The sequence below is a fragment of the Salvelinus namaycush genome, chromosome 16, assembly GCF_016432855.1.
Source record: "Salvelinus namaycush isolate Seneca chromosome 16, SaNama_1.0, whole genome shotgun sequence".
Lineage (NCBI taxonomy): Eukaryota > Metazoa > Chordata > Actinopteri > Salmoniformes > Salmonidae > Salvelinus > Salvelinus namaycush.
This window is the reverse complement of record NC_052322.1, coordinates 7,089,093-7,115,389: the sequence shown is the minus strand read 5'-3', so window position 1 is coordinate 7,115,389 and position 26,297 is coordinate 7,089,093. Positions and strand designations below refer to the sequence as shown.

The 26,297-nt window shown below is 42.0% G+C and overlaps 1 protein-coding gene across 1 annotated transcript in view; it reads right to left on the bottom strand.

Annotated features, from left to right (window-relative positions):
• Positions 1–23,389, bottom strand: part of LOC120060868 (agrin-like) — a 376,729-nt gene extending 353,340 nt beyond the window's left edge. The window contains exons 1-2 of the mRNA XM_039010276.1: positions 23,059–23,389; positions 20,969–21,230 (exon numbers count right to left, since the gene is read on the bottom strand). Of these exons, the coding sequence (XP_038866204.1) occupies positions 20,969–21,230; positions 23,059–23,247 (451 nt within the window). The 5' untranslated portion in view covers positions 23,248–23,389. The remainder of the gene's footprint in view (positions 1–20,968; positions 21,231–23,058) is intronic.
• Between the last annotated feature and the right edge of the window lie 2,908 nt (positions 23,390–26,297).

Genomic DNA, 26,297 nt, shown 5'->3' with positions numbered 1-26,297 from the left:
ACAGTGTGGTCAAACACTTAGTAACTTTGTTGTAGTCCCGGTCTGGTTACCTATAAGTACAAACAGTTATGTTTTGGGGTTATTACATATCTATTTCTGGATATCTTAGAAACTTCCCACGGTGCACTTGTGTCTGTTATCTCGTGAGAATTCATTAGCACTGCAGGCTCAGGTGCCTTCTTGCCGTGGGCTCAAAACGAAAGAGAAAATCATACCTGCTTGCTCCAATTGTATAGTACCTCGTCAGTTTTTGTTATCTCAACTTTTATGCATGTTCTCTGTAAAGTAGGCTACGGGAGTTTTGCAACTTTTTCCACCTTGGCTTAGTGCTAGTGTGCTAGTTAACTGACATCTGGAATCGATCCATTTTGGATTTTTTTCTCCCTATATAGCTACTGGATTTCCACGAATCTCCCTCGGCCTGGTGAAGCGTCTGCCTCGCTTTGGTAGCTAACTCAGCCTGCACTCTTAAAAAGTTACAATCGGATGGGACCCAGCCATAAATCTAAGTCTCATCTCTCTCTTTGCTTTTGATCTGTGGTTTAAGTTGTGTTGTGTTAGTTGTGTTCTAGCTGGTGTCCAGGAGTTGGGCTCTAGCTTGCAGACCATAACCGTGGTGGTTGGCTAGGCTAATAGCTAGTTGGCTACACACAAACACCCCATAATGTCAAAGTGGAATTTTGTTATTCAATTTTTTTTATACAAATTAATAAAGAATGAAAAGATGAAATGTCTTCAATCAATAAGTATTCAAACCATTTGTTATGGCAAGCCTAAATAAGTGCAGGAGTAAAATAAGTACAGGAGTATTTGCTTCACAATAACTTGCATGGACATACTGTCAGGTTTTGGCCAGGACTGTTCAGGTTTTGGTCACTAGATGTCCCCATTGCACCTTTTTTGTACCTTTTGTTTTTCCTTGCTCTAATTATTGTTTGCACCTGTGTGTCGTTCCCTTGTTAGTATTTAAACCCTGTGTGTTCCTCAGTTCCTTGCTCAGTGTTTGTATGTTAGCACCCAGCCCCAGCCCAAGCCTTGTTCTGAACATATGATTCTCTTATTGGATTTTCCAGAGGTTCTCTGGTTTAGTTCTTGTGTATTTTTGAGTAGTCTTTTGAGGTTTGTTTTTCCCTGCTGTTTTTACCACTTTGGAGTTTCTTTGTATTTTGGAGGATATCCATTTTGTGCTTCTTGGCTTTATGTTTGGACATTGTGGATTTAGATTCTTTGCCTGAAGATTTTGTTCTTTAATTAAACCACCATCTCTAGTACTGCTGTGTCTGCCTCATCTTCTGGGTTCTGACGATTATTAGTGACTGTTTCTCGCACCGGGTCCTGACACATACAAAGTTGCATGGACATAAAAGGTTGCATGGACTCTGTGTGGAATAATAGTGGTTAACATGATATTTGAATGATTACACCATCTATGTACCACACACACATACAGATAATTGTAAGGTTCCTCAGTGAATTTTAAACACAGATTCAACCATAAAGACCAGGGAGGTTTTCTAATGCCTCACAAAGAAGGGCACCTATTGGTAGATGGGTGGGGGGGAAAAAGCATACTATAAAATATTCCTTTGAGCATTCCTTCAATAATGGTTTGGATGGTGTATCAATACACCCAGTCACAACAAAGATACAGGCGTCCTTCCTAACTCAGTTGCCGGAGAGGAAGGAAAACGGTTACAGAGTTTAATGTCTGTGATAGGACAAAACTGAGGAGGGAACAACAACATTGTAGTTACTCCATAATACTAACCTAAATGACAGGGTGAAAAGGAAGCCTGTACAGAATAAAACATTCCAAAACATGCATCCGGTTTGCAATTGTCACGACTTCCGCCGAAGTCGGTTCCTCTCCTTGTTGGGGCGGCGCTCGGCGTCACCGGTCTTCTAGCCATCATCGATCCACTTTTCATTTTCCTTTTGTTTTGTCTTGTCTTCGCACACACCTGGTCTCAATTCCCTCATTACATGTTGTGTATTTAACCCTCTGTTCCCCCCATGTCTTTGTGCGGAATTGTTTATTGTAAGTGCATGTGCACGTTTTCTCAGGTGCGCGACGGGTTTTGTACCCATTTGTTTGTTGTTCTGGTTTCCGGTGGTTTTATGAATAAAACTGCTCCGTTGATTACCCAGTTTTGCTCTCTTGCGCCGGACTTCCCTGCCACCAGTTACGCACTCCCTTACAGCAATAAATGAACAAAAGGAAAACTGCAAAAAATGTGGCATAGAAATGTACTTTATGTCCTGAATACAAAGTGTTATGTTTGGGGCAAATCCAACACATCACTGAGTACCACTTCATATTTTCAAGCATGGTGGTGGCTGCATCCTGTTATGGGTATGCTTGTCATTAGCAAGCACTAGGTACTTTCTTTTTCGAGCTAAGCACAGGCAAAATCCTAGAGGAAAACCTGGTTCAGTCTGCTTTCCAACAGACACTGGGAGACATTCAACTTGACACAAAAAAGACAATTAAATCAATTTTAATCCCACTTCGTAAGATAACAAAATGTTTAAGTTTACATTATAGGCAATAGGCTGGCCAGCCTTGTCCTCCATATTACAGCACAACCCGGAAAAATATTTTCCGACATGGAATTCTGATCGGTTTAATGCAATAACTAGAAAAATAGAAAAGTTAGGTGCAACTTTGCATTGGGACTTCTGATGGGTATACCAAATAAAATCCATATGTTAGTGGTTAAGTTTATACTACCTACCTTTTAACAATTGTTAGCTACAAAGTTGAACAAAGTCACACACACATCTCCTTGTGATACATCAGAAATAGGGAGATATAAAAGTAGGCCAAACCCATTTGTTTTTGAGCATGCACGGCTTGGGTCTGGAGGTTGCACCTGGTTAGTAGGCTGGTAGCTTTACGGCCCAGACTCCAGCCTAATTACAGGTGGACAAAGCAAGGCCTCTTTATGGGCTCTGATACAGAGGAGTCGGAGTGTGGGAAAAAGCAAGCGTCCCCTTCTACTCCCAGATCTCCAGGAACAGATGGGATGGAGATGAGGGTAGATGGGTAGATGCTAGAGCTCTAAAGAAAGCCTGGAGAACAGACAGACGGATGGGCTGCGAGGTGGATAGACACATGGACAGGCAAGAAGAGATACACACAGAAATACAGTATTATGTGACAGACAGGCAGACATGCAGGCAATGAGTTTGACAGAAAGAGGGGTGATGACAGGGGGATAGCTAGGGAAGAGCCTTCCTTCCCACAAAGCAGGAGCCCCAAAGACCTGATATCAGACAGCGGGTCCTGGGGCCTCATTTATAATCGTTGGGTAAATTTCACACAAATTTTCAGCATGAGTAACTTCTGGAAAAAAGTCTGCGAACTCGGGGTGTAAACGTACATGTACCCGGCTCGGTAATGGGACCTCGGTTCAGTCTGCACACCCAAATGAATACAAATATACAGTATATGCACAACATAAAAACACTCGACCTATAGGCTATGCCTACGCTGCATTGTAGGCCCATGCCTCTTGAATAAATCTGACCTGAAAAAATATTTCAGGCTATTCCATTAAAACAACTAGAACCTATGCACACATTGTAATAAAAATTAATATCTTAATTGCCGCATTTCAAACGGTCCTTTTGTGAGACGTAGCTGGGAACTAGTTACTTACGATGGTGAGTGGTGGGGATGATAAACCAGAATTAGAACTAGAGGATCCTCCATCGTTTAAATATCCAGCTTGGGAACATTTGGCTTCCACATAGATTACAATGGCGATCGACAGAGTTGTGGATAAAACATTAACAGTATGTCGCTCGACGAAAATAGCCTACGCAGCTGTCAACACCTCAAATATGTTGATACATTTACAACGACATAAACCCAGTAGCAAGAAGGAAATGCAAAGAAACATCACATTGTCTCCCCTCTGCATTCAAGCACCGGGTCAAAGAAAGAGTGATAGGTAGTGATAGGTAGGCTATGTTACAGTCTGGTTTATAGCTGTGGATATGAGCCAGTTTACGCTGTTCTGTGAAGGGAGTAGTACACAGCCTTGTACGAGATCTTCAGTTTCTTGCCAATTCCTCACATGGAATAGCATTCATTTCTCAGAACAAGAATAGACTGACGAGTTTGAGAAGAAAGTTCTTTGTTTCTGGCCATTTTGAGCCTGTAATCGAACCCACAGATGCTGATGCTCCAGATACTCAACTAGTCTAAAGAAGGACAGTTTTATTGCTTCTTTAATCTGAACAACAGTTTTCAGCTGTGCTAACATAATTGCAAAAGGGTTTTCTAATGATCAATTAGCATTTTAAAATGATAAACTTGGATTAGCTAACACAACGTGCCATTAGAACACAGGAGTGATGGCTGCTGATAATGGGCCTCTATATGCCTATGTAGATATTCCATTAAAAATCAGCTGTTTCCAGCTACAATAGTCATTTACAACATTAACAATGTCTACACTGTATTTCTGATCAATTTGATGTTACTTTAATATACAACAAAAAAATCTAAAACAAGGACATTTCTAAGTGACCCCAAACTTTTGAACGGCAGTGTACATTAAATATATAATTATTAATATTGTATGATAGCTAGCAAATTAATTAACTAAATACCGTGCATAGCTGGATCTTCTGAAGGAACATTTTTTATTTCTATAATTTTCAGAAGCTAACCAAACAAAAACATCATTAGTTTTACAAGAAGTGTTTGTGCAGTCATGTGCATTAGCAGCACAACTTATTTACATTCGTTTTTACTTACACTTGTATGTTGACTCCATATACTGACGTTGAGGTGTTAAGTTTTGTCAGACTTTTCTTAGCGGATGTACAATCGTTGTGAATGTAATGATGGGGAGTTTCAGGCCCCGGGGTGAACATAATTTGTACATTCGCAAACTCAACTAAAAACGTGGGCTGAGGGGCTTACGTTGCAAACTTCCCTTGCTTGGCTAATCATTCGGACCGCCCTCCAAGATGGTGACAGGGATTTTCCCAAGGGCATAAGGCGAGGGTAAGTGGACGAGGGTGTGTCTTTTAGGAGTTTGAACCGCAGCCAGTGTACGACTGGGAAAAATCCACTTGAACGGCCCGCCAACTGGTAATTACTAACTCCTCTATCATCCTGACCACTCACTTCTCCCACATGGTGACCTCTGACGTCACCTACTAAGGAAATCGCCTTTATAACAGCATTTACGGCAGTTAAAACTTCTTATGGCTACAATCCCGATAACGGGATCGATATGACAACAGCCAGTGAAAGTGCAGGGCGCCAAATTTAAACAGAAATTTCATAATTAAAATTCCTCAAACATACAAGTATTTTATACCATTTCAAAGGTAATCTTGTTGTTAATCCCACCGTGTCCGATTTCAAAAAGGCTTTACAGCGAAAGCACCACAAATGATTATGTTATGTCACCGTCAAATCACAGATAAACACAGCCATTTTCCAGCCAAAGACAGGAGTCACAAAAAGCAGAAAGAGATAAAATGAATCACTAACCTTTGATGATCTTCATCAGATGACACTCATAGGACTTCATGTTACACAATATATGTATGTTTTGTTTGGTAAAGTTAATATTTATATAAAAAAATCTCAGTATACATTGGCGCGTTATGTTCAGTAGTTCCAAAAACATCCAGTGATTTTGCAGAGAGCCACATCAATTTCAAGAAATACTCATAATAAACATTGATCAAAGATCAAGTGTTATACATGGAATTTTAGATCCACTTCTCCTTAATGCAACCGCTGTGTCAGATTTCAAAAAAGCTTTACGGAAAAAGCAAACCATGCAATAATCTGAGGTCGGCGCTCAGAGCCCAATCAAGACAAAAATATATCCGCCATATTGTGCAGTCAACAGAAGTCAGAAGTCATCATAAATATTCACTTACCTTTGATGATCTTCATCAGAATGCACTCCGAGGAATCCCAGTTCGACAATAAATGTTTTATTTGTTCGGTAATGTCCATCATTTATGTCCAAATAGCTACTTTGTTAGCGCGTTTGGTGAACAAATCCAAAGTCACGAAGTGCATTCACTTTAAGCAGACGAAATGTCAAAAAGTTCTGTTACAGTCCGTAGAAACATGTCAAACAATGTATTGAATCAATCTTTAGGATGTTTTTAACATAAATCTTCAATAATGTTCCAACCGGAGAATTCCTTTGTCTTCAGAAATGCGATAGAACAGAGCAGCGCATGGTCAGCGCATGGTCAGGTCATGGTAGACCTTGCTCAATCCCCTCTCATTCGGCCCCACTTCACAGTAGAAGCATCAGACAAGGCTCTAAAGACTGTTGACATCTGGTGGAAGCCTTAGGAAGTGCAAAATTACCCATATCCCACTGTGTATTCGATAGGCGTTGAGTTGAAAAACTACAAACCTCAGATTTCCCACTTCCTGGTTGGATTTTTTCTCAGGTTTTTGCCTGCCATATGAGTTCTGTTATATTCACAGACATCATTCAAAGAGTTTTAGAAACTTCAGAGTGTTTTCCATCCAAATATACAAATAATATGCATATATTAGCAACTGGGATTGAGGAGCAGGCAGTTTACTCTGGGCACCTTTTCATCCAAGCTACTCAATACTGCCCCGCAGCCATTAGAAGTTAAATGCAACAAAACATTTATAAAAAGCAATGTTTTAATGTGGTTTATGTTTACAAGCATGATAGTTATATTTTTTGTTTATGGTTGATCCAGCTCATTGGCCATTAGCCAAACTGGTATTTACAACTTCACAACTGGTAAATTCCCACGTCCCACATGGTTACAAAACACAGCATCAGAGTGGCAACTTGAGTCCCAACATAACAATCCTGTCACAATAGACAATGCCAGGAAAATTGTGAATGTTCTACATTGTGAATGGGATTTAATTTTCCCGCTGTACCGAAAAGTGACCCCAAAACTGCAATACGTACCGAATGGTGGTTTTGGTGAACCGTTACACCTCTACTGCGCATGTACAAAAATATTGAGATTTATAAACTTGGCACACACAATACACATATGCATGTTTCCCTTTATAAATCAGACCTGTCATAAAACTGTGCGCGTGTGAACAAGCATTGTAAAACCTGCCTGGAAAACACCTATTCACCATTTAAGGTGACAATAACGCCCTTTATTTAATGTAAAATGTGCAACTATTGGAATTTCGCCACAGTAGTTTACATAACTGTGATCACATTTCTGTAGAGGTGTGGTCAGAATGTTCTGATATTTTGCAGTGACTTTTTCAAACCAAACATGCATGCTGCCTGTATAACGAGTGCCTGTCTGTGCATTTGTAACAGTTTAACTTTAGTCCGTCCCCTCGCCCCGACCCGGGCGCGAACCAGGGACCCTCTGCACAAATCAACAACAGTCACCCACAAAGCAACGTTACCCATCGCTCCACACATCCGTTACACATTCTGCAAGATTCCCAGCCAACATGTCCAGGTGGGCCACATCTGGTTTCATATGGGCATACCAACTGGGTCACACATTGGAACACACACTTGGGCTACATCATGGGTCCCACATGGGCCCTGGATAATTTTTTTATGGGCTGTAAGTGGCTATCTGGTGTTATTCTTTCAGGAATTATGATCGTGACCCAGTCATATTAACCACTTGGGTCACACACAGACAAACCCATGTGGGCAACAACATGGGTCCCAAATGGGCCCTTTACTATTTTTTTTTAATAAACTAAATTGGGTATCAGTTGTGAATATGGTCATGGACTATCTCCGGGACCCATTTGGGCGCACCTGCAGTCACGCATGGGTATGTGGGCTACAAAATAGGTCCTAAATGGGCCCTGAATCATTTTTAAATGGGCTGTAAGTGGGCTCTCTGGTCAGGGACTTTCTGGGAACCAGTTGGGCATACCACCTGTAGTCACACATGCATGGATAAACACATGGGTCGCAAACGGGCATCTACCATTGTTTTAATGGGCTGCAAGTGGGCTACCTTTGTGAATATGGTCAAAGATTGCCTCAAAGGCTGATCAAATATCAGAATTTCTAATTAATTTGGTGCTTAGTGTTTAAATGAGCAGTGTTCTGTTTTACAGTCTCTTGGACTCGGTGATCTAATGGTGGAAGCACAATATCATACACAATATACAAGTAAAAACAATATAGAGGCTTCATCCCAAAAGAAATAGGACAAAAGCCTGATACAGAGGCTATCTGAACGGACACAGGTGGCAGGATTTCTCCTCAAATCTATAGGATACCTTAATTGGAAAATATTGGAATTATAACTAGGCCTATACTGGAATTATTACTTTGCCCCGTGCTTCTCGAGCTTGCACTTTCTAGCATATAGCCCAGGCCTGATCATTTGATTGAGACAAATTATAGATGCACTTGATCTTGAGAGCCCAGGCGAGAATCGGGCTCTGCTGCAGTTTATCAGAGATGATCGAGGGGCAAAAATAACATTTATAGACTGAAGTAGAAATGAGTCTCTACCAAATTCCTCCGTAGCATCTATAGGCATATTACGAACGGTCCCTATACAGCTTCTTTGGGCATTATTGTCTAGCAGCCTATATAATACACTTCCGTGAACAAATGAAGAAGCCTAGCTGGATGACGGGTAAGCCTAGGAAGTGCTCCACTTGCTCCCATAGGAGCAACCCTGGTCACGCATTTGGCCACAATCACCAATTGCTTCTATTCAGTGTTATTCAATATGCAAAAGTCAATTTTCTTACTTATCCTTTGAACATGCCTATTCTTGCCCGAAACAAATAACCTAGGATACTTCAGGTGTCAGTTCTGACTTGTCATATTGTCGATGCATAGGTTTAGGCTACAAATCCAGAGCCACTTTTACCAAAAGCCTATTGTTTAACGTTGATAAGAAGCACACAGGGTCAGTTGTAAAGGCGATTAGCTTAACAGAATGCTATCCTTTCATCCTCAGAGCCTAATTTGTCGGCCTACACTCAGCCTGCCCAACTGGCCATCATATCGTTCGCAAAATATACCCTACTACAGCTCGCAAAATGACAGCCTACTATTGTTTTTGCCCATATTTATATAAAAATAAAATTGTCCGTAACTAACAAAGTATCATATCAGAATTAGTTTTTCCCCACAAAAGGGCTTTATTACAGACAGATATACTCCTCCGTTTCGGCAGCTGTCAGGGTGACTGTCTCAGACGATCCCGCAAGTGAAGACGGATGTGGAGGTACTGGGCTGGCGTGGTTACACATGGTCTGCGGTTGTGAGGCCGGTTGGACGTACTGCCAAATTCTCTAAAACTATGTTGGTAGAGAATTTAACATTAAATTCTCTGGCAACAGCTCTAGTTGACGTTCCTGCAGTCAGCATGCCAATTGCACGCTCTCTCAAAACTTGAGACAGCTGTGGCATTGTGTTGTGAAAAAACTGCACATTTTAGTGGCCTTTTATTGTCCCTAGCACAAGGTGCATCTGTGTAATGACCATGCTGTTTAATCAGCTTCTTCATATGCCACACTTGAGTAAAAGTAAAGACACCCTACTGGATAATTACTCAAGTAAAATGCACCCAATAGAATACTACTTGAATAAAAGTTTTAAAGTACCTGATATTAAATAACCGCAAGGTAAATGTACTTAAGTATCAAAAAGTAAAAGTATGAAACGTCAGAGCCGTAAATCCAAAAAGCAAAACAGCCTGCCCTTTTATTTGGTTTGCGCTTTTCTTAAAGTTAACATTCTAACGGATGCAGGAAGTTTAGATTTTTTTTAAAGAATGTTGATTCTCAAATAGACAACACTTCAAAATACATCTCTTACAGACAAAATGGAATTATGCCTTAATAATGAAGTAATATAGCCAGTAAACTTAAGCACTTACAATCACAGTCACTTTAGAAAAAACATCCTATAATAGAACCTTAAACATAAAAATAAAAAGTACAGAACCGAACACAATCTCACTGTAGGAATATGAGGACATCACCACTGATGGAACTGTATTAGAAATCAGTGTGTCAGGTCATGCCTTTGTAACAAGGACACCTAGAACGTGTGAATTTTAAACATAAATTAACAAAACGAATAAGGCACCCGTGTCCTTGGGCGTGCTAGTGTTAAGATGTCATTACATGAAGTTGAAGAATTTATAGCAGCTGGTTTTCAAAGTTTCTAGAATCCAGCCTTGCTTTCTTGGGGCTGAAAACCAGTCCTGCGATGCTGAACAGCCTTTCACAGGCAGCTTATGCAGCTAAGGGTGTGTTCAGCCACAGAGACAGCTTACAGACTGCCAAGAAGGACTTGAGCAACTCCATATGATCAGCTGAACAGGCCAGGTACCCGTCCAGCTGTTTGGAGCTTTCTTGTGATTGAGAAGTCTTCATGGCAAAGAAGAAGTCCTCATCTGATTAACTGGTGCCATCACCTAGCTGCAGCAAGGGTTCTTCCAGGTCCTTGATGTAGTCCTTTCCTGAAATACAAGGAAGACGACAATAGAAATCATGCAGTTATGAGCGTACATGAATCCATCCCCCAGCTACATAAACCAAGCAACAGGGCTAAGTAGGCTACCCATTGGACTGAACCACGAAGTCAGGATTGCAGTTAGATGGGTAGTTCTCAAATCTATGAGGTGTCAAAATGTACACTATACACAGTTTATGAATAAAATACTGTTCATTAACCACATGTTGTCTTACCCATTCTGATGGTGGTGTCATCCTTTGTCCACGTTGTTGAATTTGGGGAGAAGGATTGCAGCTGCTATCAGCTCAGGGTTGTGAAACATGTGGCTGAAGTGCTTCTTCAGTCCCAGTTGTAGCGCATCCACCAGAGACTTACAATACTTCAGGGACAACTTGATTCAGTCCAGTTTTGTGATCAGCTGGAAGTAGCCACCCCATCTGGACATTGGTTTCAGCCTGCAGGATGTTGATGGCCTTTGCGACTGGGCTCATGGTGGCAGCAAACTCTGTGAGGAAGGCGAGTTCAGCTGGTTTGAACCTATGAAAAAAAACGAATAATAATAATAAATAAATAAATATATATATATATTTATTAAACACACTCGGCATGAAAAGAAACGTCCTCTCGCTGTCAACTGCGTTTATTTTCAGCAAAGGTAACATGTGTAAATATTTGTATGAACATAACAACATTCAACAATTGAGACATAAATTGAACAAGTTCAACAGACATGTGACTAATAGAAATGGAATAATGTGTCCCTGAACAAAGGGAGGGGGGGGCAGGGGTCAAAATCAAAAGTAACAGTCAGTATCTGGTGTGGCCACCAGCTGCATTAAGTACTGCAGTGCATCTCCTCCTCATGGACTGCACCAGATTGGCCAGTCAGTTCTTGCTGTGAGATGTTACTCCACTCTTCCACCAAGGCACCTGCAAGTTCCCGGACATTTCTGGGGGGAATGGCCCTAGCCCTCCCCCTCCGATCCCACAGGTCCCAGACGTGCTCAATGGGATTGAGATCCGGGCTCTCGCTGGCCATGGCAGAACACTGACATTCCTGTCTTGCAGGAAATCACACACAAAACGAGTAGCATTGCTGGTGGCATTGTCATGCTGGAGGGTCATGTCAGGATGAGCCTGCAGGAAGGGTACCACATGAGGGAGGAGGATGTCTTTCCTGTAACGCACAGCGTTGAGATTGCCTGCAATGACAAGCTCAGTCCGATGATGCTGTGACACACCGCCCCAGACCATGACAGACCCTCCACCTCCAAATCGATCCCCTCCAGAGTACGGGCCTCGGTGTAATGTTCATTCCTTCGACGATAAACGCGAATCAGACCATCACCCTGGTAAGACAAAACCGCGACTCGTCAGTGAAGAGCACTTTTTGCTAGTCCTGTCTGGTCCAGCGACGGTGGGTTTGTAGGCGACGTTGTTGCCGGTGATGTCTGTAAGGCAGGTCCTCACCAACAGGCCTACAAGCCCTCAGTCCAGCCTCTCTCAGCCTATTGCGGACAGTCTGAGCACTGATGGAGGGATTGCGCGTTCCTGGTGTAACTCGGGCAGTTGTGGTTGCCATCCTGTACCTGTCCCGCAAGTGTGATGTTCAGATGTACCGATCCTGTGCAGGTGTTGTTACACATGGTCTGCCACTGCGAGGACGATCAGCTGTCCACCCTGTCTCCCTGTAGAGCTGTCCTAGTGTCCTAAGTTTTCATAACTGTGACCTTAATTTCCTACCGTTTGTAAGCGGTTAGTGTCTGAAGGACCGTTCCACAGGTGGATGCTCAGCTAATTGCTCATGCTTCATTGAACAAGCATGGGAAAAAGTGTTTAAACCCTTTACAATGAAGATCTGTGAAGTTATTTTGGATTTTTAAGAATTATCTTTGAAAGACAGGGTCCTGAAAAAGGGACGTTTCTTTTTTTGCTGAGTTTATCTGAAAAAAAATACTGTTTCCTAACCCTATAAAAATGGGACCACTAACCTGATTTAACTATAGTAATCAATGGCTGGATGAGTAGTTGACTAAATGGATTAATGATTGTGTATGAATACAACATGTGAAACAGTCATTAGTCCCCAAGCAAAGGGTCAGGAAACACTGCAACAGATTTAAACAATATTCAAGACCTTATGACAAAATACATAATCATTACTTACATTGTGCAGAGAACTCTGACGGCCACCTATCCTTTGTCTTTGAAGATCCTCAGGAGTATTTCTACAGCCATGAACCAGGAGTTCCACCTTGTAGCATTCGGGCATGGCACTTGGAGGTCGCTTCAACTGTTTCGGCTGCAAGCGTGGATCTTCCGCATGTTCCAAAGTGCTTGGCACTTGCCAAATGTTTAACGGGACACTTTTTTGTAAGCCTCACCAGATGTTGCTTTCAGGGCATCGACTGTAGATCCTAAGTTGAGTAGGTGGCAAGCACAGCGCTGGTGCTTCGGCAGCTGGTACTCAAAACCATCGTCATTCAGGATCGTTGCCACCTCAACAAATTCGACTTCTTCACTCTCCTCTTGTTCCCCTTCCTGTCCTGGCTGAGCTGCTGCTTCACCACCCACTGCTTCTACTGTCTCGTTGTTTTCATCTTCTACAAAAACTCGGAAAGTTTAAGAAATTATAGCCGTTGTCTGTTCTCACAATCTTAACCCGGATTTCAAACTCAGAATGGATTTAGGGCGCCTGCCAACACATCAAAGGTGTGTAATCCTCTGAACCTTTTACAGGCCAGGGCTGCTGAGCATCTGTTGAGACTGTCAGGGTCTATCCAATGGGCTGTAACACCAATGAAGCTCAGTCTTCTTGCAGACCATCAGTTGGTGGTGGTGGTGTGGTCAACTCCTCTCATGGCCTCAGTCACCTTCATTTCCTTGGTAGCTTCATCAATCCTGGAGCGTAGTGTGGGCCTTGAAGATCTTCGAGTTAGGCTGCAGATCCTGGACAAACTCTCTTAACAGTTCTTGTTCTACAACAGCGAATGGTTGGAGCCCACATACTTCACCACCGCTTCGATACATTTTTGAGACTGTCTTCGCTAATGTGTTCTGCTTGATGGTGGAGGGAGTCGTTGGGGGATGTTCTCTTCAGTGTGATTGCCGTCAGTTCTCCATACTTCTTAAGATGGTGTACATGCTTTCTCTGAAATAAGAAAAGAGAAAGACAGTTACTTAGCTAGATAACTACCGTCACCAAATACTTAAGGTATAGGATCCTAATGTTAAAGATATAAACAACTTGAGTTTGTGACCACCATTTAATATTACAATGAGAAAAAACTACCATGTTAATTGATCTAGCTAGTGGGTTACATAAATAACTTAAGTCTACAGTAAGCTAGCTAGCTAGGTAAGAACAACTTTATCAACTAACACAAGGTATAGGATTAGCTAGCATCAACTAACACCGCTTGTTACGTTAGCAAATGTGGGCTAGCTAGGTTAGTTAATTTTACTCTAACAGTAAGCTTACCTCAATGGTGTTCTTTTCGGGTCGACCATGAGTTCTTGAACGCTAGTGTTTCCTGAACTTTTGGTAAACATAACAGACATTTAATCCGGTATGATGGAGCCTTCAATTCTGAGAAAAGAAAAAATCACTTATTTTATATACAGCCAAAGGTGTTACGTCCTCATCAGGAGGTGGATGTGGTAGAGCGATGTCGGACAGGATTGTGCAATTTCGGACACGCTTGGGAAAAGAGAGGATGACTAATTTGCACCCGGTGGGTGGGGTTTACACTTCCAGATCCTTGGACTTGCCCAAACTGATGAGGATTGGATCAATTCTGCATGTCGTTGCCTGCTGCATTGCAAAATAAATTCACCCATCAGTGCCCAGACTCGCCGATGTTGCTTGCATCTTTTTCCATGTTGCGTTTATATTTTTGTCCAGTGTGCACACACATACACAGCCTTCAGAAAGTATTCAGAACCCTTGACTTTAACACGTTTTGTTACGTAACAGCCTTATTCTAAAATCTGTTAAAAAAAAATCCCCTCAACAATCTACACACAAATCCCCATAAAGACAAAGCGAAAACAAATTATGCTACAAGCTTGGCACACCTGTATTTGGGGAGTTTCTCTCATCCTTCTCTGCAGATCTTCTCAAACGCTGTCAGGTTGCATGGGGAGCGTCGCTGCACAGCTATTTTCAGGTTTCCCTAGGGATGTTCAAGTCCGGGCATTGGCTGGGCCACTTAAGGACATTCAGAGACTTGTCCCGAAGCCACTCCTGCGTTGTCTTGGCTGTATACGGATGCTCTGGAGCAGGTTTTCATCAAGGATGTCTCTGTACTTTGCTACCACCAACAAGCGTCACCATAGGGATGGTGCCATGTTTCCTCAAGACGTGACGCTTGGCACTCAGGCCAAAGAGTTCAATCTTGGTTTCAATAGACCAGAAAATCTTGTTTCTCATGATTTGAGTCTTTAGGTGCCTTTTGGCAAACTCCAAGCAGGCTGTCATGTGCTTTTGTAATGGCCTGATTGGTGGAGTGCGGCAAAGATGGTTGTCCTTCTGGAAAGTTCTCCCATCTCCACAGAGGAACTCTGGAGCTCTGTCAGAGTGACCATCGGGTTCTTGGTCACTTCCCTGACCAAGGCCCTTCACCGAATGCTCAGTTTGGCTGGAAGCGGAAGAGTCTTGATGGTTCCAAACTTATTCCATTTAAAAATGAAGGCCACTGTGTTATTGGGGACCTTCAATGTTGCAAAAAATTTGGGATGCAGAATGGAGCTTTTATTGGCCTCTTCATGCCTCTGGAGGCTCCGCAAATTGTGTCACACCCTCCGACCACATTTTCAGATCTAGACTAAATGCATATTTATGCTTGGCCACCGCAATGGATTATGAGATGGGTGCGCATACATACAGACAGTTGAAGCCGGAAGTGTACATAAACTTAGGTTGGAGTCATGAAAACTCATTTTTCAACCACTCCACAAAATTCTTGTTTTACAAACTATAGTTTTGGCAAGTCGGTTAGGACATCTACTTTGTGCATGACACAAGGAATTTTTCCAACAATTGTTTACAGACAGAATATTCCACTGTATCACAATTCCAGTGGGTCAGAAGTTTACATACACTAAGTTGACTGTGCATTTAATAAACAGCTTGGTAAATTCCAGAAAAATTATGTCATGGCTTTAGAAGCTTCTGATAGGCTAATTGACATCATTTGAGTCAATTGGAGGTGTACCTGTGGATCTATTTCAAGGCCTACCTTCAAACTCAGTGCCTCTTTGCTTGACATCAGGGGCAAATCTAAAGAAATCAGCCAAGACCTCAGAAAAAAATGGTATACCTCCACAAGTTTGGTTCATCCTTGGGAGCAATTTCCAAACGCCTGAAGGTACCACGTTCATCTGTACAAACAATAGTAGGCAAGTATAAACTCCATGGGACCACGCAGCCGTCATACCGCTCAGGAAGGAGACACGTTCTGTCTCCTAGAGATGAACGTACTTTGGTGCGAAATGTGCAAATCAATCCCAGAACAACAGCAAAGGACCTTGTGAAGATGCTGGAGGAAACAGGTGCAAAACTATCTTTATCCACAGTAAAACGAGTCCTATATCGACGTAACCTGAAAGGCCGCTCAGCAAGGAAGAAGCCACTGCTCCAAAACCGCCATAAAAAAGCCAGACTACGGTTTGCAACTACACATGGGGACAAAGATTATACTTTTTGGAGAAATGTCCTCTGATCTGATGAAACAAAAGTAGAACTGTTTGGCCATAATGACCATTGTTATGTTTGGAGGATAAAGGGGGATGCCTGCAAGCCGAAGAACACCATCCCAACCGTGAAGAACGGGGGTGGCAGCATCATGTTGTGGGGATGCTTTGCTGCAGGAGGGACTGGTGCACTTCACAAAATAGATGGCATCATGAGGAAGGACAATTGTGGAAGGACAATTATGTGGATACATTGAAGCAACATCTCAAGACATCAGTCAGGAAGTTAAAGCTTGGTCGCAAATTGGTCTTCCAAATGGACAATGACCCCAAGCATACTTCCAAAGTTGTGTCAAAATGGCTTAAGGACAACAAAGTCAAGGTATTGGAGTGGCCATCACAAAGCCCTGACCTCAATCCTACAGAACATTTGTGGGCAGAACTGAAAAAGCGTGTGTGAGCAAGGAGGCCTACAAACCTGACTCAGTTACACCAGCTGTCAGGAAAAATGGGCCAAAATTCTCCCAAAGTATTGTGGGAAGCTTGTGGAAGGCTACCTGAAACATTTGACCCAAGTTAAACAAACAATTTAAAGGCAATGCTACCAAATACTAATTGAGTGTATGTAAACTTCTGACCCACTGGGAATGTGATGAAAGAAATAAAAGCTGAAATAAATCACTACTATTATTCTGTCATTTCACATTCTTAAAATAAAGTGGTGATCCTAACTGACCTAAGACAGGGATTTTTTTACAAGGATTAAATGTCAGGAATTGTGAAAAACTGAGTTTAAATGTATTTGGCTAAGGTGCATGTAAACATCCGACTTCAACTGTACATACATACACGACTGTTCAACAGTTTGAGGTCACTGAGAAATTCTTGTTTTCCATGAAAACGTACATGAAATTAGTTGAAAAATGAATAGGAAATATAGTCAAGATGTTGACATGGTTAAAAATAATGATTTTTAATTGAAATAATAATTGTGTCCTTCAAACTTTGCTTTCGTCAAAGAATCCTCCATTTGCAGCAATTACAACCTTGCAGACCTTTGGCATTCTAGTTGTCAATTTGTTGAGGTAATCTGAAGAGATTTCACCCCATGCTTCCTGAAGTAACTCCCACAAGTTGGATTGGCTTGATGGGCACTTCTTACTTACCATACGGTCAAGCTGTTCCCACAACAGTTCAATTGGGTTGAGATCCGGTGACTATAATGGAGTGGCCAGCACAGACAGAATACCAGCTGACTGCTTCTTCCCTAAATAGTTATTTCATAGTTTGGAGCTGTGCTTTGGGTCACTGTCCTGTTATAGGAAGAAAATTGGCTCCAATTAAGTGCCGTCCACAGGGTATGGCATGGCGTTGCAAAATGGAGTGATAGCCGTCCTTCTTCAAGATCCCTTTTACCCTGTACAAATCTCTCACTTTACCACCATCAACACACCCCCAGACCATCACATTGCCTCCACCATGCTTGACAGATGGCATCAAGCACTCCTCCAGCATCTTCACATTTTTTCTGCGTCTCACATTCTTTTTTGTGATCCGACCACCTCAAAACTTAGATTTGTCTATCCATAACACCTTTTTCTAATCTTCCTCTGTCCAGTGTCTGTCTTCTTTTGCCCATCTTCATCTTTTCTTTTTATTGGCCAGTCTGAGATATGGCTTTTTCTTTGCAACTCTGCCTAGAAGGCCAGCATCCCGGAGTCTCCTCTTCACTGTTGATGTTGAGACTGGTGTTTTACCGGTACTATTTAATGAAGCGGCCAGTTGAGGACTTGTGAGGCGTCTGTTTCTCAAACTAGACACACTAATGTACTTGTCCTCTTGCTCAGTTGTGCACCGGGGCCTCCCACTCCTCTTTCTATTCTGGTTAGAGCCAGTTTGCTCTGTTCTGTGAAGGGAGTAGTACACAGCCTGTATGAGATCTTCAGTTTCTTGGCAATTTCTCCCATGGAATAGCCTTAATTTCTCAGAACAAGAATAGACTGATGAGTTTCAGAAGAAAGTTCTTTGTTTCTGGCCATTTTGATTCTGTAATCTAACCCACAAATGCTGATGCTCCAGATACTCAACTAGTCTAAAGAAGACCAGTTGTATTGCTTCTTTAACCAGCACAACAGTTTTCAGCTGTGCTAACATAATTGAAAAAGGGTTTTCTAATAATCAGTTAGCCTTTAAAAATGATAAACTTGGATTAGCTAACACAACATGCCATTGGAACACAGGAGTGATGGTTGCTGATAATGGGCCTCTGTACGCCTATGTAGATATTCCATTCAAATTCTGCCGTTTCAAGCTACAATAGTCATTTACAACATTAACAATGTCTACACTGTATTTTTGATCATTTTGCTGTTATTTTAATGCTAAAAAAGTGCTTTTCTTTCAAAATCAAGAACATTTCTAAGTGACCCCAAACTTTTGAACGGTAGCGTACATTCTGCCCTATTTTCTTCATTCAGTCTCTAAATTGCCTTTGAGGGCCCAGTAAACAGAGATAGCGGGTCAAATATGGAGCTGTGTTTGTAATAGCGCCGGGTGTTTACAGAGGTCTTGTAAACACTCCTTTGGGGGGCGGGGCTGCTGTTAGCGAGATAAAAGCATTTCTTGAATGAGCCTGTGTAAGGTTTTGGAGTGGCCCGTGCTGCGGCACTAAAGCGCTGCGGAGCGAGTGCGAAACATGATGCTTCCAGGCATCTAGCTACACCATGGAGCTTTAGTAGCACTTCCCGACCATGAGATGCCAAGCAAAACATACATCCTCAGCTTTCCAAGTCAACACTAGAACAAAGAACTTCCTCACCGTCTCTTCCTCGCTCTTTCCACTCATCCTCTCTCCCCTTACACAAAGACTCTTTCCTCCCCACCTAGCTCCGCCAGGCATTCCTGGGTCTCTCCTAGCTGTGGAAATGTCAAGAATGGGAAGAAAGAGGATACACTGAGTGCAGCGGCAGGTAGAGCCTTGTCCGACTGTACTAACGTCCCCAGTCTTCTCGATGGGTGGTCGGCTGCTCACAGAGGATGGGATCCAAATTGACTATCTTAATTAAAAACGTTGAAGCCTCAGAGCTCATTCTTCAGAGGAATGCCAACCAATCACCTGGCTGAAATGGGTCCCGAAAAAAAAACTAATGTGGATTTGTATCTAACCACGAGAGGCCAGGATAAGTACTATGCCCCACAAGCAAGTCAGTGCACTGCAATAAGTGTACAGCAATGCAATATATTACAATTTCAAATACATTGCAAGTTAACTTGAATAACGCTTGAAAAGTTTCATAATGTTTCATTGAAACAGGACACGAAAGCATATGTTCCCTCTTCACTAGTCCACACATTTCTTATTTTTTTGCAGTAGCATACATAACACTAGGCCCTCTAGCCGGTTATGTGACATATTGGGCTCCTCTGGCCATGCTAAGGACCTCTTCAAACACAAGGCACCCACAACAAAAAAGGACACATTCTAGATCGATATAGTAGTTGCTAGAGCGAAGAAACTCCCCTCTTCGCAAACAAGGTAAAATGTCAAATGAAACGTAAAAAAATAAAATAAAAGGTTAGCAGTACAGTGTTTCTTGCTTAGACAGACAAGCAAATTAATTTGTGTGTGCCAAACAACCAAACACTATAAGCAAGCTGTGACCATCGGAATCACCTGCTACCACGAATGAGTCATGCACCGACTGTTTTCCCTGGTATTTGAGGCCTTCTTATGAAGGCCGTGGAGTCTTACTTTGACCAGCATTGTCAAGCACCAGCTGACCAGCTGACCAGCAACAAGCTTGATGGCACAGAGGTCAGAGAAGGGCATAGTCACGGACTCATTAGTCACAGGTATGGGTCTTCTTACAGTGGCTGACAAATGGGTTCTCTACAAAAAATACCAAGAAGAGGCAAACCTTTTCAATTAACTCTTATTGCAGTGGGGCCGTTTCCGGTATCTACAGCTGCGGCTTGCTAAAATTGATTATTTGCGTCCTTTTTTTCTCCCAAACTCAGGAAGCTCCTCAAACTATGTTCTCTAGTGCAGACAATCTGATCTATTCATTCGTTCTCCACTTCAGTTTCCACCTGCTCCCGACTCTGCCTCTGCTTAGATAAAATGAGAAAGGCTGTCTCTTTATGGCACCAAGGCTTTTCCACTAACAGTGGTGTGAACATAACGGTCAACTGCTAAAAGAGTGTGAGAAATGTCATCCAGAGTAAATAACTCAAAGCGTCGGGTTTTATGTAAAAAGACTTATGGAGCTCCCCTGACTACATAAAACGTCCCACTGACAAGGGTCAAAGGTCAGGGGTCAAGCCTCAGGGAGGTCATTTACTGTCTCTGAAGGTGTTCATCAAAGGGGACACTGTCTACCTCCTTGAGGGCTGACAGACCAGTGAAAGGCCGCACCACATTCACCATGACAACCAACATGCTCAGATGACTCAGGTGTCCCAATTTGTCTGAGTACTGGGAAACAGAGTTATGGGTGTAACCCTACAGCTATGACATTTCAGACACCACCTACTTGTGATGCATGAGAGCAGGGATTGTGATCCCTGGCTTTACAATGTGACTGCCCAATACAACTGTCAGAATAACCTTAAAATAATCACTCCAGAAACACCTGTATTTCAATTTCCAGGAAATTGACTCTTCTCGGGCTAATGTGTGGAGGTTTAGCAACAACACATTCAGTTCATCTGGCTGGCACTTGCAGCCATATTAGATGGGACACTTAGAGATGGGGTGTCTATTCCATACAGTCCTGTTGAGACAGAGAGGAGACAACAAAATGGCGGCTTACCGTCCACACAGTGCTCCACCTCCTCCAGGTTACGCAGGGTAATCCTCATCAGGCTGGAGTTGAGCATCAGCTCATTCTTGTGCGTTGGCCACATGAACTCCGGAGCCAGGTTGACAAAGAAAATGCGCGTGTCGCCAGTGGCAACCTGGTTGTCGCAGACCTCAGGGTCCCCAAAGCCACCAATCATCACCTTGTTGCCACCGTCCAAAAGAACCTCGCCATTGACCATGGTCTTTCCTTTCAGGTACCGCCATACCCTCACCTTTACCAAGGCCATGGAGAAAGACAGTGGGGGTTTAGCTCTTCATTGAGGCTGTAACTTTAACGGTAGACTGAACAAGATGGCATCATAAACAGGATATGATGTCTGCAAGTGGAACGTTGTCATATGGTTTGTGATGTCATTTTGCAGTCTAACTTTAAGCAAACATTTAATAGCAAAAGTATTTTGCAATCATTTTAGTCAAACAAATAGATTTCAGCCTGGACTCTAGGACTAATCTAAGGTATTGCAGGGACTTATTCTCCAAAGCACTTCCTGTAATACAAATTTAAAAAAGGGCCAAATTGTATACATCAGAGAGTAACAGGGTTGAATAATGACTTACTTTCCTGGACTACATCTCCTAAACCATAACCTTATTTTCCAACAGAAGATTTTGCATATGCATTGGTAGGTTCTCATTTCACTTTATGGGCTTCTCTCATTTGGTGGTCCAGATCCCAAAATGGGACAACTTATCTACATCCCAAATCATGAGCCAAGGAACCATAGACCTAACAGCAGGTTGCAGAGCGCCGACTGCCACTGCTTTAAAACATTTTTTTCTTTTACAATGAATGACCAAAGGAATTTCTCAACGATAGACAATGCGGAGGGGTTTGTGGCAGATTGTTAATTGCAGGATTGGCTTCTGTGAGCACTACGGTCATGGATTTCACAGGTGTATGAATATGCTACTGTATATCGCTAAAAATTAGGCTACATTGGAATATCTTGTTTGCAGCCCTTTTAATCTTATGCAGCATATCACGCTCTTCCCGCGCCCATTTGAATATGTATTTATCTATCAGTTAACAGTACACATTACTACATGATTTTGCAACCAAGGCATCAGAATCTCAGGTGCAACCTACTGCCATTGTGCCCTAGAGCAAAGGCATTTAACCCATAACCTGCTGCAGGGGCATATCTTTGTGGCTGACCCCATGCTGCTTCCAGCCTCTCGTCTGTGGTGTCTGTGGTGTCTGCGGAGTTAGGGATAACACAAGATCGCAAAATATTCATTGTGTATTTTTATCTTTATGTTTGCAAAAAAAAGTGTGTTTATTGCTTCCAGAGAGATGCATACCGTTTTCAACATACCACAAAATGAACCACTGACTATACAAATGGGTGCAGTTTGCAGGAGGTCGGTCAAGGGCACTGGCAGGTGGTTCACAGCATGTTTGAGATTATTAGGTGGCAGTACGTCCAGTAGCGGTATAATTGATGGTTAGATGGTAAAAACTTTAAGGAACACGTAAGATATGGTTCTTTAGTGTTGTGCTCTGTGACAAGGTAATTGTCAAATACTACCTCATGCCTATAAATAAAGAAAGTCTTCTGAAGAACCGCAAATGTAACGCCGTATAGCTAATTCAAGTATTTCAATCATTAGAGCTCAATTGACCTTCCCTTTGAATACAAATCTTTGTGTTCCCTATGTATGTATAAAAGGGTTTATTATCCTAAAATACGTAATAAAACTCGTTTATTAAAAGGGGCGATTTTGTTACTTATTTGTTCAACTATTGCCTTTATTTTAAGCGTTGCGAATGTACGAGTAGGCCTACTAAAACCGATGCATTGATTCGAATGACCACAAATGAACAAAATATTCAAAATGACATTGGAAGAAAAGTGGGCTGGTATTGGCTCTGATTTGACAGGTGCCCTTTGGAGTTACATGTAAGCCTACCATACTTAAACAAACATGTGATACGTTGTAACGTTTTCAACACGACTATGTTACTTTGTAACCAACGGTTACAGCAGCAACCTCATTCAACAGAAATCTATCAACTCACGCCAGTACAGTCAGACTTACCTTGCAAGAGTATGTATTGTGCACTGGGTCCATGTTCATGATTTCTTCAACGGTGCCAGTCAAAACCACGTTGGCCTCCTCTTCCCTTTTCTCCAAATCGTTCTCCGGGCAACTTTCATGACCCCGTTGACAGAAAACCGCGACTATCATCAATGCCCACCCGTACAAGTGAGTTTGTTGTGAACCCATGGTCACGAAAACGGATAACAAAAAGTTGCGGACGAAATTAAATCTCTGCGACGCAAAGTAGCCTACAAATTGATGTTGCAACAATAGCCTACTCGCTATTTCGGTTACAATAATGCTTCTAATTTCCCTATTGACCACGAAGCGCCCAATTTCAGCCAGAACTCATGCATCTACTGCGTGTGCGAGCCAAGCTGCCGGCTGGGAGAGAAAAGGATTCTCTCGATTCTTTCACAATCACCCTTCTGATTTGCATGCAGTCTGAATTGCTGATACGACTGGTGAAGGGGACCTTCGTTTTCAGGAAAGCTGCCAAAAGTGGTGTAAAACGCCACCCTTCGGAGAAATGACGCGTCCAATAGAACAAGTGTAGCACCAAAAAGGAATTGCACTGTGACAATGAAGTAGTCTATGCCTATATTGTTTAGTTATAGCCATAGCCTAATCTAAACAAATAGTAAAATAAACATTTAGAAACAGTCCAGAACTGGCAATAAAGTAGACCTTTCCTAAGCAATCATATTATGGATCTTTTTAAAGATTTCCCATGATCAACATCTGTAAATGCTACCATTATGTCCCTTTTGTTAGGAATGGGTCACTGCGTACATTTCCACGCTTCACAAATTGTCATTTTAAATAGCCTACCCGTCAATCTATACGAGGAAAATGTCAGGTTTACGATGCGCTCTCGAAAATAGAATATTTGTAGAGATTTGTTCATTGTTTACCTCGTATTTCTGCTGCCCTTCCCCGTTTTGTGTAAATCTTGAAAGTAAGCCTATTCACAATTAAAATGTCAACATCAGGAACGAACAGAACGCAGCATGATAGGCCTATAGTTTGATTGTACCCTTCTTTGCCATAACAAAACACAATTTTGCACTAGGACTACTAATTTAGCACCTTAATAAACCCTTGGGCCTACCCGTTGCTGGCTTTTTCTGAATGCCTATTATCCATCCCAATCCAAGGACGCATTCTGAAAAGTGAGTGCAAGCAGTGTTTGCTGTTTTATTTAATTAAATATATATGCCAATGGCCACATCCCAATTTTGCACACAATTTACTTTGATGTAACTCAATGGATAAAACCAAGAACTCCCTTTTAGTTCGTTCTCATGTTGGTAAAGTGACTCCTTTTGCAGCTAGATAAGGCTACTTTTCAATTGAACGATACGTGCTTTCACGTCAGAGTCTCCAATAACACCAGAAAAAGTCGCTAGATTTGTCGCATTTTTTTTAAAAATGTGTCGCTAGAGGGGTCTGAATACTCGCTAAATATAGCGACAAAGTCACTAAATTGGCAACGCTGATCGTATCTGATAGATGAAGAACTGAGCACAGGTAATTATCACCAGCTGCAGCCATGCGTGTGACCTGAATTGCACACCTATGATCAAAAAGTACAACTGTATGCCAACACGGGGCAGCCTGCACATTGATTGATGAAAAGATAACTAAAATGTAATATGGAATTCAATGAATGTTGTCATCTTTATAGTGCTTTTTTTATTTTCACATCTGCAAAATAGAAGGTAGACAGCAGAGGACAATGTTCCTGAATAACCTCTGGAAAAAGTCTCTGATAGTTATAGCTACAGCCAGGGTTTTTCCTGGTCAGGTCACATGGTTAGGAAAACCTTTTGCCCTTATACGTTTTCTAACACTTACAGCACAATGGGGAAACTAATGTCCAAATGTTATGGGCAGAGTTAGAAACTTGGCTGTCAGAAGTATTACAATGTAAATGTACTTTTAATCCATCTGTCTGTATATTTCAAGATATGGCATATGAGGTGAGATACCCGATGGGTTGGACAATACTTTTCTCGTCAATCATCTTGAAAAAACGTCTACTTAAGCTGAAAATCAACCATTGTTAACACAATGGAAAGGTCAAATGCTTTATTATCTAAATGTTGAAAGAGAGAAACAAGATGGTGCAGTTTGAGGCTAGGTGGCGTAGAGAGATGCGGGCCCTGGAGATGTGAGCAGGTGGGTCTAGGCAGCAGTGATGTTGTGGATGTTTGTGTGCATCTGTATATGTATGTTTTATATGTTTAAAAAAAGGGAAAACTACAGCCCACCATAAGAAAGATACTACAGTGACCTACACTGTCAGCAGGAATGTCTGTAGCCAAACGAGGAACATCTATTTAGGCTGAGAACTTTTTCCAAATCACATGAAGAATCATGTTCTCTCCACCACCAGTTTTCTTTTGACAGCACTCCTTGTCCCACAAATATTTCAACACAAACACCCCAGAAAGTACATAGGCATTAACAAGCAGTCAACTCAGGGAATACATTTTCATAGCCCCTTTTGTAGCTGGTCTCTCTTTGCTCCAATGTCAGTTTTTTATGAGTGTGTTTCTTTGTAGACTGACTGCACTCAGCATTGGCGGAATACAAAGTGAAAAAGTAGTGAATTGGCACATTGCAATGCGGTGGTGTGATATGAATGATGTGTTGTTCGAATTGCTCTTTAGCAATACCTTTGGAGTAAAACAACACATACACCTGACAGTATGTATGTATGTATGTGTATGTATTATTATTTCTCCCTTTGAAACATCTTGTGAGTGATGACTTTACACACGAGGAAGGTTTGTGCAGCTGGAGAAGTTTGAACCGATTCAACTATGGGTCCTTTGGAAACAAAGACTTGACTTGTGATATTAACTGACGAAAGGTATGCAAAGGTCTATATAAAAGCAGGTTATTTATTTAACAGGAGTGATTTTGGTTTATTCCTATATGTCATCACCATATTGTCATTCAGTGAAATGCTAACGAGTGCGCTGAGAGTCAAGTACAGGTACAGGGAGTGAGTGTTTAAATCAACAAAACAATGAACACGAAACACAAACAACACACCGACAGGAAACAGAGTCAATAACACCTGAGGAAAGAACCAAGGGGAGTGACAGATATAGGGAAGATAATCAAGGAGGTGATGGAGTCCAGGTGAGTGTCATGAGGCGCTGGTGCGCTTGCCGATGGTGACAGGTGTGTGGGATAATCAGCAGCCTGATGACCTAGAGGCCGGA